The sequence below is a fragment of the Pteropus vampyrus genome, unplaced genomic scaffold (genome assembly GCF_000151845.1).
Source record: "Pteropus vampyrus isolate Shadow unplaced genomic scaffold, Pvam_2.0 Scaffold199, whole genome shotgun sequence".
Lineage (NCBI taxonomy): Eukaryota > Metazoa > Chordata > Mammalia > Chiroptera > Pteropodidae > Pteropus > Pteropus vampyrus.
The window spans coordinates 2,422,647-2,435,872 of record NW_011888980.1 but is presented as its reverse complement, the minus strand read 5'-3'; the positions used below and the strand labels follow the sequence as shown (position 1 = coordinate 2,435,872).

General features: G+C 34.4%; 1 protein-coding gene across 4 annotated transcripts in view; it reads left to right on the top strand.

Moving 5' to 3' along the window:
- Window positions 1–13,226, top strand: part of AGTPBP1 (ATP/GTP binding protein 1) — a 131,091-nt gene that overhangs the window by 68,905 nt on the left and 48,960 nt on the right. For all 4 annotated transcript variants that reach the window (XM_011372065.2, XM_011372066.2, XM_011372067.2 and 1 more), the window contains 2 exons: window positions 5,378–6,093; window positions 12,766–12,849. In XM_011372065.2, coding sequence (XP_011370367.1) covers window positions 5,378–6,093; window positions 12,766–12,849 — 800 coding nt within the window. The remainder of the gene's footprint in view (window positions 1–5,377; window positions 6,094–12,765; window positions 12,850–13,226) is intronic.

The following is a 13,226-nucleotide window of genomic DNA, read 5'->3' as shown; positions in this document are numbered from 1 at the left end:
TATATAAATCATGGAATGTAGGGAAGAGAGGACAACTTGAAGTCTTTAAATCTTAAGTTGGTTCATAGAGAGAGTGATTTCTTGTTAACATCCTACCCTCATTTATTTACTGGAGTTCAGACTGTATTACACAGCAAGTAAAGCTGATTAAATTGATGGCAATTAGTAGATCTAGTTTCTTATTCTCACTGAGCTGCTCACTTGTGGTGGGTCCTTGAATTTCAAGTCCCTGCAACTGCCCAGGACTTGAAATAAAGGATTTGAACCAGATAATCTCAGATTTATTTAGTTCTTGCTACTATATGAAGGTTATATGTGAGAAATAAAAGAAAAATTTGCTAGCTAATGTTTACTTTTCACAGTTCTAATTATTCAGGTTTCTCATTAGGAATTTATGAGTTTTGGCTGCAGTAGAAGCAGCAGCAAGTTGCCCTCCGTTTCCCTTCCCCAGTGTCTTTATACCCCCACAGATTTGGGGTATATGGAAAGGTACTCTGAAATCAGGGGTACTAAAAAAGGGCAGAATGGAGAGAGTATTCGTTAAAAAGAGAAAAAGAAGAAGGTAGGAAGAGGCATTTGGGAAAGGATACAGGGTGATTTTCTTCCATTCAACCTACAGGAGGTATCTGGCTGCTCTTTTAACACCTTTTTGCCCAGGTAAGAACCACTTAAAAATAAAACTCCAGAGATAACAAATACTGCTAACTCATAGCAGAAAAATATTGTGGAAGGAACTTGGGGGAAGAATTGATTATTGTGTGAAGAAATCACCTGTGTTCTTCTCTATGTGCATATGAGAACTATATAATGTTTTTAAAAATTGTAGGAATAGAGCAGAGTGATTTTTTAATGAGTGTGAATGCCAGTATTTTGATTTTCATTCTTTCACAAGCCAGTTCTTCATTCTTGTGGACTATAGTGATAAGTTCTTATATATTTGCCTATTATCACCCAGAGTAGGCTACCCTAGATGGCTTCCTCCCTGGTACCTATGAACTGCTGGCCAACCTGTCCTTTAATTTGGCTGCTCCTAGAGCAGGTTCCTCCTTTTGGTCAGACTTGGTGTGTCCAGGGTTAGATGGTAAGGACAGGTGTGAGTGCGAGAGCTCTAAAAAGTCTTCTTCCCAAGTGAGTACTCCTTTTTAGTGTATTTAAGCATAAGAAGCTACTCAGGCATTTCAGATAGTACATATTTATTAATGTATTCTCTATTTTGCCATATAGTTTTATGTGGAATAGTTAGCTCTATTTCTTTAGCATATGTTATAGGTAATAGCACATTGTCTTATTTACATAATTGGAAAATCATTTCTAAAGTAGTCGCGTTGGCATTGACTATCTTTCTCATTTTTAAGTTTCAGAAAAAGGCACTGTTCAAATACTTGAGTCTATTTTTCGAAGTACTGTGTTGGAACTACATATAGGCAGCAGTATTTAAGTGATATACTTTTGAGAATTAAAAATATTAGTCGGTTCCAGGTAGGAAGTGTTTGAAAGATTTTTTTCAGCCATCATCATGTCAGATACTGGCAGATCATGAAATATTAAACATAAATAAAATTAATTTTGATTATAACTTTTTCTACTTGGTTTTGCATGTCATTTTCAACATCAACTAGTGAAGTTTAAAATTAGTTGATGTGTTTGAATCCTGAACACCACCCACTTTGTTGCCAGATGTGTGAAGGCTATTATTCAATGGCCAGATGGAGGCAAAATGAATGCATTTAAAGGCAACCTATGGAATTATTAAAATAATTATCAACATACTTTTTGAGGGAAACTTACTGTAGTGGTTTAAAAGCTATGATTATTTATTCGTAGTGACAAATTATAGTTTTATTTGCTTTTGTTTCTTCATGGCAGAATATGGGAAGTGTCAAAATTCTGCATTTTCACAGCTATTTTTTCACACATCTATGGTAGTGTGATGACATTTACCATATGGACGTTTATTATGTTTTGTTTTTCTTTCCTTCTTCCTTCTTTTTAATTTGGTTTTAAATTTTTATTAAAGTTTTGCATGGGCAGAGTTTAAAGTGTCAAAAAGTTTTACATAGTTTAATCAAGAAAACTGTAGTTCCCTTTCCATCTGCTATTTCCTACAATTACTTTTAGCATGTTTTTGAAGTTAATCCTCACATTTCTAAATGATATGCTTGATCATTTAGCGTATCAGTGCCATGTCTTAATTTTTCCTGCCTTTGTTCATTCATTTTTTCTTTCTTTCTTTCTTTTTTTTTTGGTATAATCATCTTAAGATAAGCATCCAGTACTTTTCAGCCTTTCTTCTTTTACAGTATTCATATTTTTAGGCTATAAATTTCATTCTAATTACTGTTTAGCTGCATAAGTTTAGATATTTAGTATTTTCATTATCTTGGTTTTGAAACTTTATCTCCATTATGATTTTTTCTTTGATTCCTTGATAATGTTAATGCTGGCTTTTTAATTTCTCATTTTTCATTTATCCTTTTATTGATTTTAAGCGTATTGTAGGAGGATAAGAGGACATATTTTTTAATTATTATAATCTTTTGAAATTTTTGAGGCTTATTTTATGATTTTAAATAAGGTCAACTTTCGTTACTATTTCTGTGTCCTTGGAAAGCATTTTTTGGCTGTTGTTTGGCACAGTTGTATATTCGCCTGTTAGGAAAAATTGTTAATCGTGTTGAGAACTTCTTTTCAATTTTTATGGATTTTATTCCTATACTCAGTTATTGTGAAAAGTGTGTTAAAAATTTCTCAGTATGACTGCAAACGTCTCTGTCTTTTTGCAAGTCTGTTTTGGATTTTTTTTTTTGAGGCTTATTTATTGTATATAAATATAAATTGATTTCTCTTCCTTTTGAATCGAACTCTTTATTATTATGAAGGTACTGTCTAAGAATTTAAGGCAGAAATGTTTTTTAAAAATATTAATGTAATTACATTAATTTTGAATATTTCCCTGATATCTCTTAAAGTTTTTTTACTTTCAACTTTTTGATATCCTAAGTTGTGTATCTTTTAAACAGCATATAATTGGATTTAAAAAACTCAAGTTTGAGTCTTTGCCATTTAACTGAGACATTTAGTTCATTTACATAACATCGTTCCTATATTTGGATTTGTCTTTATGAGATCTTATTTTGTATTTTCATTTGATTTATCTCTATATTTTTGTTCATTTTCCTTGCCTTCATCTGGACTATTTTTTTCTTGTTTCACTTTTTCACCCTTATTAATTTGAAAGGTATATAGTCCTATTATTTTTTATTTTAATCAGTTTTTTTTGAGCTAGAATTTATATACAATAAGCCATTTTTATTTAAAGTGTAAGTTTGAGCATTGACATAGACACAATGATTCTAGTTACTCTTGATACCGTTACATACATATTTACTAAATTCTGAAGTTAATCAGGACCTTTCTTTCCTCTTTCTCTTGATTCTAAAAGGAAACAGAGTATTTTAACTATAATCACCTCCCAAACCAACTTCTGTGCTTTTAATTTATATTTTAACTCTGGCTTTTTTTTTTTTTTTTAAAAACCCATGTGATGGTACAACTCTGTGTTTTATATTTATTGTTTAAGATTTACCCACATTTTTACTACCTTTTAATTTTTCATCTTGTTTTTCAGACCTTCTATCTGAATTACTTTCCGTCTGCCTGATTTATGTCTTTTAGTGTCGGACTGTATCTCTCTGTCTGTTGTCTATCTGTCTTTTGGTCTGAAAATGTTTTTCTGTAATCATTCTTGAAACTCAGCCTTTTTTTTCTCTGGCCGATTTTTAAAAATTAACTTTATTGAAGTAAAACTTATATGCAATAAATTGCGCATATTTAGGTCCAACACATTTTGATAAATTTATACAACTATGTAACTACCAAGCCAGTCAATATATGGAATTATTTCTGTTACTCCAGAAAGTCTCCCTGGGCCCTTTTTAAATCAGTCTTCTCATCTCCTGCCCAATTAACTACTGATCTGTTGTCTGACACTACAGGTTAATTTTGCCTTTTCTAGAACTTTTTATAACTGGAATCATATAGTATATACTCTTTTGTATAAGGCTTCTTTTGCTCAGCATATATTTTTGAGATCACTCACATTATTGCATAAGAGGTTCTTTTTTTATTGCTGAGTACTATCTCATTGTATGAATGTATCACAATTTCTTTATCCATTCATTCATTGATGAGTATTGGAATGTTTGCAGTTTGGTGTTACTGTGAATAAGATTGAAACTAACATTAGTGTGCAGTGCTTTTTGTGGAAGTATTCCTTCATTTCTCTTGCGTAAATATGTACAAGTGAAATTGCTGGGTAGTATGTATGATCAGTGTATGTTTTCACTTCATAAGAAATTGTTTCTGGTGATTTTTAAGATAATTTCTTTAGCTTCAATGTTCTGCCATTTTCCACTAGTGTTGACCAGGTGTGGCTGTTCTGTTTTTAAAACTTGTGTGGGATTCAATGTCTTTTGGAATCTGTGAATTGTTTTTCCATAGGATCTGGAAAAACTCCTCAAACCTTCAGTATAAAAATCAAAATTCTTACAATAGCCTGCAAGTCCCTGCAGTATCTGGCTCTCTTTACCTGTTGGAATTAATTTTGCTCATTTTCTCCCAGTCACACTAACCTCCCTGCTGTTCACTGAACACACCAGGCGCTCTCCCACTCTGGGACCTGTGTGCTGCAGTCCTCTCTCTCTCCGCTTGTGTTTCATTTCAGTGAGGTTTCCCTTAATCAATGGCATTTACAGTTGCAACCCACCTCTCCTCCCCTGGCACTCCCAAATTCATGTTACCCCTTTCCCCTCCTTTTTCTGCTATGACACTTTACCTTTCTATTGTTCCATAAAATATCTTTATATCATGTTTATTATTTACCGTGTTGTCAGTCTTCTCCACTCCTTTCGTGGAAGAATGTAAGCTGCAAAAGAGATGAATTGTTTTGTGTTGTTTAACTGATGGTCTTAAGTACCTGAAATTGTGTTTGGCAAAAACCTTTGACACTTTAAATACTGTAGAAAATAGACACTTGTAAATATTTGTTGAATTGATGAACTACAATTTTGTTACTATGTTTTCTTTAATAGGATTTTGGATGATTTTAATGTCTTTTAATGTTTCTAAAATTTCCCATGTTTCTGTTATATATAGGCATTTTTATAATAGAAAAAGCAAAATAAGTGTAATGAATTTTGTCGTGGTTAAATATTTTGTCTTTTATTAGCGAAATTAAAACATACCCTGTTTTATCCATCTTTAAAATTTTCAAATGTTAGGTTTCTGGAGCAGCACATAAAATGAATATGGTCTTAGTTTTGTTAACATGTTTTAATACATACAGATAAAAGACTAAACATATTTTTTATTTTCAAAGGACTATGACTTAATCTCCAAAGAACCAAAACCTTTAGTATTTGAGGGGAAAGTCCGTGGTCCTATTGTTGTTCCTACGGCAGGAGAGGAAACATCTGGGAATTCAGGCAATTTAAGAAAAGGAGTTGTAATGAAGGCGAATGTGTCTCCTAAAGGAGATGAAGATGGTAAGAAACGTACCTTTATGGATCTGGCAAGAGAAGATATTAAAGATAATGACAGAACATTACAACAGCAGCTAGGTGATCAAAATAGAACTATTTCTTCAGTCCATGGCTTAAACAATGATATTGTGAAGGCCTTGGACCGAATTACATTGCAGAATATTCCTTCTCAAACAGCCCCGGGTTTTACTGCAGAAATGAAGAAGGACTACAGCCTCCCTCTTACTGTCGTTACATGCGCTAAAGCATGCCCACACATGACTGCTTGTGGAAATGTTCTGTTTGAGGGAAGAACAGTTCAGCTAGGGAAGCTATGCTGTACTGGAGTTGAAACTGAGGATGACGAAGATACTGAGTCTACTTCATCAGTGGAACAAGCATCAGTTGAAGTCTCTGATGGACCAACGCTGCATGACTCAGATCTCTACATTGAGATTGTGAAAAACACAAAGTCTGTCCCAGAATATTCAGAGGTGGCTTATCCTGATTATTTTGGTCACATTCCACCTCCATTCAAAGAGCCTATTTTAGAAAGGCCTTATGGTGTACAAAGGTGAGTTACAATTCCTTCTTCCCTCTAAACAAGACCATTGTCAAAATACGAGGCATACTTTTAAAAAAGCTACTTTGGGTATTTATGAAGGAAATTACTCTAAATTAAAGTTGCTGTCATTTTTTATTCTGCTTTGGGGATTTTACATTGTTTTGAAGTTATTCTTATGGGTTTACTTGGTTTATTTCCTAAGCTTGTTGCTTATTCAAGTGGAGCATAATAGACCCCGATCATTGGACAATTTGGAAAATTTTTATTTAAATTGAATCTGCATATATAAAAACAGATTTATTACTCTTTGAATAAATATTACATTAGTAATATATATTAAATTAGTAATTTGATTATCTTTTGAACTTGATTTAGGTATATAATTTAAAAATAGCAATATAGACAGTATTATTTTGTTGTAAAATTTGAAGAAATATACAATATAAAAATTTTGGATTTATAAAAGCAGTAACTTTATAAATCTTGCCAGTTAATTTTAGAAATTACAGATGATATTAACTATTGCCAACTAGTGAATATTTGGCATATCAATACAGTTTTGATATGACTTGACTATTTTCAGTGATTATGGTTAAGGTTTTGTTATGATGGCTTACCAGTATATAAAAACATTTATATGCTCTTGTTATGATTGTAGTATTTAATGATAAAGGAAGACATTGCTGTGTATATTTGATTTCCCTTAGACTCTAAGCTTCTCTAAGGCAACAACTGTATCTTATTTTTTTATCTTTAACATGTGGTAAATTAATCACTTTTATTTGGCAACTTAGTATATGATTAATGATACCACTTGGCTTCTTGATCTACAGGTGTAGAATCACATGTAGCATAGCATCAGGACAGGGGACTTACTTTGCTGAGAACGGTGTATGGAAATGGAAATGGGCCTGTGCTTTAGCATCTACTGGTTGTATCACAGACAATTCAGAAGAAGTTGGCTTCTTGGAGTGTGGAATGGCCTTCAGAAGGCACAGGTGAAACTATAACTCAAAGGAAATACTCTACAAAGATAGATTGTCATCCTTCAGGATAGAGTAAATGCACTAAATTAGAAACTTCCACATGTTTCTGTATCCCCAGTAGAAACAATACATGGGGCTGGAAAGCAGGAAGTAGGAACAGAAGTAGTCCTACTTACTATAGCTTGCAGTGTCCCAGTGGGGAACTTTGTGCTTTCTGTCCCAGCACCCTTGAGCTCTACAAAGTTTAGTAGTCTTGTTCACCAAAGTTGGTGCAGTCTTTCCATGGGGGACATAGCAGAGGTATAATTTAACTACAAGCTGTCGTTGCCAACTGGTTGCTTTAGACTCTTGTGTCTAGCACTGGCAGACAGGAATAGGCTCTACGATCTTGATCTAGATCAGCTAAAGGAGGCAGGATTGCTTTTAGGCAACAGGTTAAATATGTGTGGAACTCAAGTGATTCGCTTTAGTGTGAGTGGACATGTCACAGCTACCCTGGAATGATGTGATTGCCAGGGGCTCAGATCTCTTAGGAATGAGAATTCGGGCCATTTAATGTGATCAGCTGCCAAGGCCTAGCCAGGTGATAGCTGAAGGTGAGAGAGATTTAGAAAGATATTGGAGGGTAGAGATGAACTGCAGCCCTGAGAACCATCACAGTGATGGGGAAAAAGTTTTATCCTTCTCATGTTTTTCTTCTCAGTTTCTCCTCAGGAGAGGTGCACAGGAACTGTGGAGTTGCTGCTCTCCACATATGGGTGGAGAAGTGGATCTGTGCAACACAAGGGTGGACTGTAGCAGCCATGGCAATGAGCTGCTCCTCTCTCCCTCTTCATGAGAGAGTCTGCTGTGAGGCTTGCAGTTTACTGGCAGCCTTCAGCTGCCATACCTTTGGGATCTCTTGCAGCATGCATGCTGAGGCCATACCCTCTATGCATTGCTTCCAGTCATTGATTGATCATGGTGGGGTTACTAGAGTTGAACCATTCTTGACCAGTGCACGGATCTGCTAACAGGCAGTATTTGCCATGGGGCGCCCTGTTGGCTTAGTTGAGACTTTTGCCAAGCTGCAATCTGTAGCTCTTTCTGCTCAGTACTCTCTCCTCTTCTAGGTGTCAAGTGTCTTTGGACAGACCTGAAGGCCCTCCTCACCTACTACATTAACTACCAATGATCCTTCTTATTTCCTTTCATAGACTTCGTATTATGAAAGCTTTTCTCAGTTGAGACTTTTATTTAGTATTTTACCCACTTGTGTTAATAAAAGACATATTCTTGCCAAGCAGAGCCTCTGATAAACATTTGATAACTTTTTCAGTTGATACCTTTATTGAAATTAATAAGTAAATAAACTTAATGTTTCAATTAAGTGTAGCTTTGTTGCAAAAAAAAGTGTGACGGCCATGAATAGCTATAATACCTACTCTGTGGATTCTCAAAATGTGCTGCAGGTGAGGAGATATCACCCTCAGCTCTAGTGACCTCTGTTTTCTTTGAGCACTCCTCCGTTCCTCCCTCCCTTCTTTCCTCCCATCCTCTCTTCCCCTATTTCTGATGTTGGGCTGTGTCCTTGCCTGGCTGAGTCTTTCAGAGAATATCATTCCACCATAGTCTCAAGCTCTCCTTACTCTCTTTCCAGGATTGGGCCTATCCTGACAGTGGAGGAGTTTATACAGACTGGGAATTACTGTGGCTCTTCTCCAAACCTCTCCTCGCTTTTAATATTTATGATGAATTCTTTTACCTTATCTCTGGAACGTGGACCTTGTAATCACTCTACAGATCTAATCTATGGATTAGAGCCGGACCTCTTGTGTATATTGGCCACATGTGGGAATTTTTCCTAAAGTAGTTTTTTACTGCCTCTGTACACAGTGTAATGTACCAGAGTTTGTCTTTTATTTAAACCAAAGCTTTAAGATATATTTTTTGATACAAACATCATGATAAGAGATCAAAAGGTCAGTGGGAGTTGGTATATGTGTTTTAAAGGTAGGTATGTTTGTATGCAAGTTAAGTGCAAAGGAGCTGAAACTCAAGGAAATAAAAACACAGAAAACCCACAGGCAATGGTGATTCTAAGAGATTATAATGGAACTGAATTATTCCTATCATTTAGTGATATCGTAACAATAATAATGTAGCACAATGCATTATTCACATGTTTGTGGTGATACTGGTGTAAACAAACTGTTGCCAGTTGTGAATGAGAATAGCATTTACAATTACAGTAGTAGGCTATACCATCTAGGTTTGTGTAAGTGCACTCTGTGATGTTTGCACAATGATGAAACTGCCTAACGATGCATTTGTCAGAACGGATCCCCGTTGTTAAGCAACACATGACTGTAGAGGTCATATATCTGTGGTTATACCATATACTCTATAAAGAAGACTGTCTTCTGTGGATCCTCAGAATACCTAGGTAATGAACAACATTCTCCATAGTGTCTTTATAGTAAATATAGCAGTGATCCTCAGAATACCTAGGTAATGAACAACATTCTCCATAGTGTCTTTATAGTAAATATAGCAGTGAAGTGTACTGGATTGTTTCTTTAGTGTTGCTCTGTGTTGGTTGAAAACTAACAAAGTACAGTGCTGCTGATGGGCAGATATAATGTGAACTTTCGAGTATTTATTGAACTAAATGGGTTGCACATTTTTCAGACTGCCCTGCACAAATTATTTTCTTCTGAGCCAAGCTTAAGTTTGAGGTTATAATCCCTGAAGGTACCTGGAAAATATATATCATTCTGCTTTGACTGGAGAACCATATATTTTAATAGGCAGCTGAGGTAAAGAAAGGATTGACATTTTTTTGTGAAAGTTGTGCTGCTTAATACAAATACATGTCCTAATAAAAGACCATTTTTCCTCTTTATTAATGAGGGTGGAGGGGAAGGCAGATATTTTCCTCAAATATTAATATTGGATTTAGTCTAGTATAAATGGGCAATTCTGCCCACTAGAATACAGTGTCCAAGGTTGAAAACCAGGGGCCTATAAGCCATGTTCAACTTGTACGTGAATTTAGGCTTCACTTGCAGAGTGCTTTTTGTTTTTATTTTTTTTTTAACTGATTGCCAACATGTAAAATTTGAGAGATTCTACATAGATATCCAAGTTTCTGGTGTTTCTTGAAAAATTGCTAAGACAGCCTTAACCTCTTTCCTACTTGGCAGCAGTCAGTTTCTTTTTAGACGAAATAATGTTCCACACTGCCACCCTGTCCACCTCACTCAGTTACTTTTTTACCCTATATTACATTATGGAACATTGCTGTAGAACTGAACTATTATATCAGCCTTTAATACCATTTTCCTTTTAAAACAACCAGACTTTTGTAAGTATTAATTTTTGTACATTTGTGGTATCAATCATATTTAATAAATTATTCTGACAAACGGATGTATTTAGTCATTTACCCATGCTCGAGCATTTTTTTGTATGGTATATCAGAGTATATGTAAGCAACAACTTTTTCGTTGTTGAAGGTCTGGGTGATATAAATTTTGGATTTGTTTATTATTATGATTACTATCTTTTACAAGTTTGTTTCTTTAGAAAGAATTTGGCATTCGAAAGTTGAGATTGAATCTAAATCAAAAATTTATAACATAATCATTTATACTAGGTTGTTTCCTTAATAAACTGCTTTGTCAGTGCTAAGTTATTTTTTGTAGAATAAAAATTAATAAATTATGCTTAATTGTATAACTACTAGATTAAGAATTTTAGAGTTGGATTTTCTTAATATTTTAGTATTCTTTTTTTCATGTGTTTAGCACAGTTTTTAATATTTTTCTGATAATGTTTAATTCATTGAGAGGGTTTTTGGCTTATTTTGAGTTTAAGTTTATATTATGATGTTGTTAGGTATATTTCTAAATTATAGGAGAATGAATACACTTTAATCACAGAGAAGTATCTTTGTATAAGAGGCTACTTTCACATCTGCCTGAAGTTAAGGAGACTTTCAGTGTTTAGGGTATTCTTGAGATTTTATTATAATTATTTTGCAAACTTTCTCACTCTGCTTTCTCAATAAATCAATATACCACAACTCTAATCTACATAACCAATTTTTAGCTAAAAGATAGAAACTTGAAATTTAAACCAGTTTAAATAATCGGCTTCCTCATTAAGAATGAATAAGTGATATAGTAGTCCCTCCTTATCCATGGTTTCACTTTCCTTGGTTTCAGTTACCTGTGGTCTACCGTGGTCCAAGATTCCATAAGTAAACCAATCCTAAGTTTTAAATTGCACACTGTTCTGAGTAGGATGATGAAATCTCATGCTATCCTGCTCTGTCCTGTCCAGGATGTGACATCTCTCTGTCCAGTGTATCCATGCTGTATATGCTCCCTGCCTATTATTCACTTAGTAGACATCTCAGTTATCAAATTGACTGTCTTAGTATCACAGTGCTGTGTTCAAGTAACCCTTATTTTACTTAATAATGGAGTCAAAGCACAAGAATAGTGATGCTGGCAATTCACATATGCCAAAGAGAAGCTGTTAAATGCTTCCTTTAAGTGAAAAGGTGAGTTAAAAGTACAGTAAGATATATTGAGAGAGAGACCACATTCACATAACTTTTATTACAGTATATTGTTATAATTCTGTGTTGTTATGAGTTATTGTGGCTAATCTCTTACTGTGCCTAATTTATAAACTAAACTTTATCATAGATTTGCGTGTATAGGAAAAAAAACATAGCATATATAGGGTTTGGTACTATCCGTGATTTTAGGCATCCACTGAGGGTCTTGGAACTCATTCTTCTCGGGTAACTGCGTACTACTGTACTATGAGAAGTAGCTATGTGTTGACGCCAGCAGCACCTTCCTGCTTTGGCTTTTGTGACCAATCTACAAAAGTTCCAGGCACCTGGCTTTATGATCCAAATCTGTTCTGTGTTAGCTGCAGTTTGTTGTCATGTTTAGTGATTGTTGTCTTACTCTGCTCAAGTGTTGATGGGAAGATTGTGGAATCTGCTTGTGGCTCAGTCTTCTAGGACAGTGGGCAGGGATTTTAGGAGTTTTACAGTTAGTTGGTACCCATTCTGTTGGACCGTTTCAGAGAGAGATCAGGCCTTGAGAATCCTGGAGATGCAGGGACACCCTCTACTCCCTGACACAAGTGTTTCCCTCCCCTCCATATTTCCTCTTTAGCCATAGAGGAGAGAGTGGATTCTGCAGAATATGCAGGTGGGTTGCCAATTGCATTTTAACTAAATACCAGAGAGGGTGGGTTTAAAAAATCTCCTTATATAATCTCCTTATATAATCTCTAGCTTTTCAGATCTTCACTGCTTCTAACAGTGCTGCTATTATGAATATATATATATATATATTTTTTTTGCCTAGAAGCTAAAGAGTGGATCTACACCATTTCTGTGTAGAAGAGCATAATAGATATTCAAGATTTTTAAAGAAACTTTTTGACTTGTAACTGTATTCTACATAGTTATTTTCTAAAACTCAGACATTGAAACTATTGATTTTTGTCTTATTATGATGTATTGATAATTTTCTTTGTATACAAACTATATAGAGGAATGATCATTTTTAGTTTAAGATAATTTTTTAATCATTTTATACTTTTCATCCAAAACTTATTTTGGAGAAATTTTTGCCGTGGCATATATTAATGAGTTTTGGTCAAAATTCTCTTTTATGATTTTTAGGACAAAAATTGCCCAAGACATTGAAAGGCTAATACATCAAAGTGATATCATAGATCGAGTGGTATATGATTTAGATAACCCAAAGTAAGTATGTTTTTTGTTTGTTTTTTGTTTTATTAATTTTACTGTAAAATTTCAGTGTTATTTTTAAAAGATAAAAGTATCTTTTAACTTTCACCTAGTTTACTATCACTATGGTTTTATCTTTTAGCAGTGATGTAATGGTAATATAATAGTAAATCATGTTTGGTTACTTAAATTGAATATATAACAGGCTTTTGTTTGTTTTTAGGTGGACTTTTAATGGATTTAATAAGATAAAGGTCACAAACTGATGCTGTTCTTAAAAAGCTAAAATTGCCTCCACTTAAGAGAGTGGAGATTTCACATGAAATGCTGCAATTTTGTCCTGTAATATTGAGCCTTCATTTCCTTAGGACAGCAAGTTATCATCCCTTTCA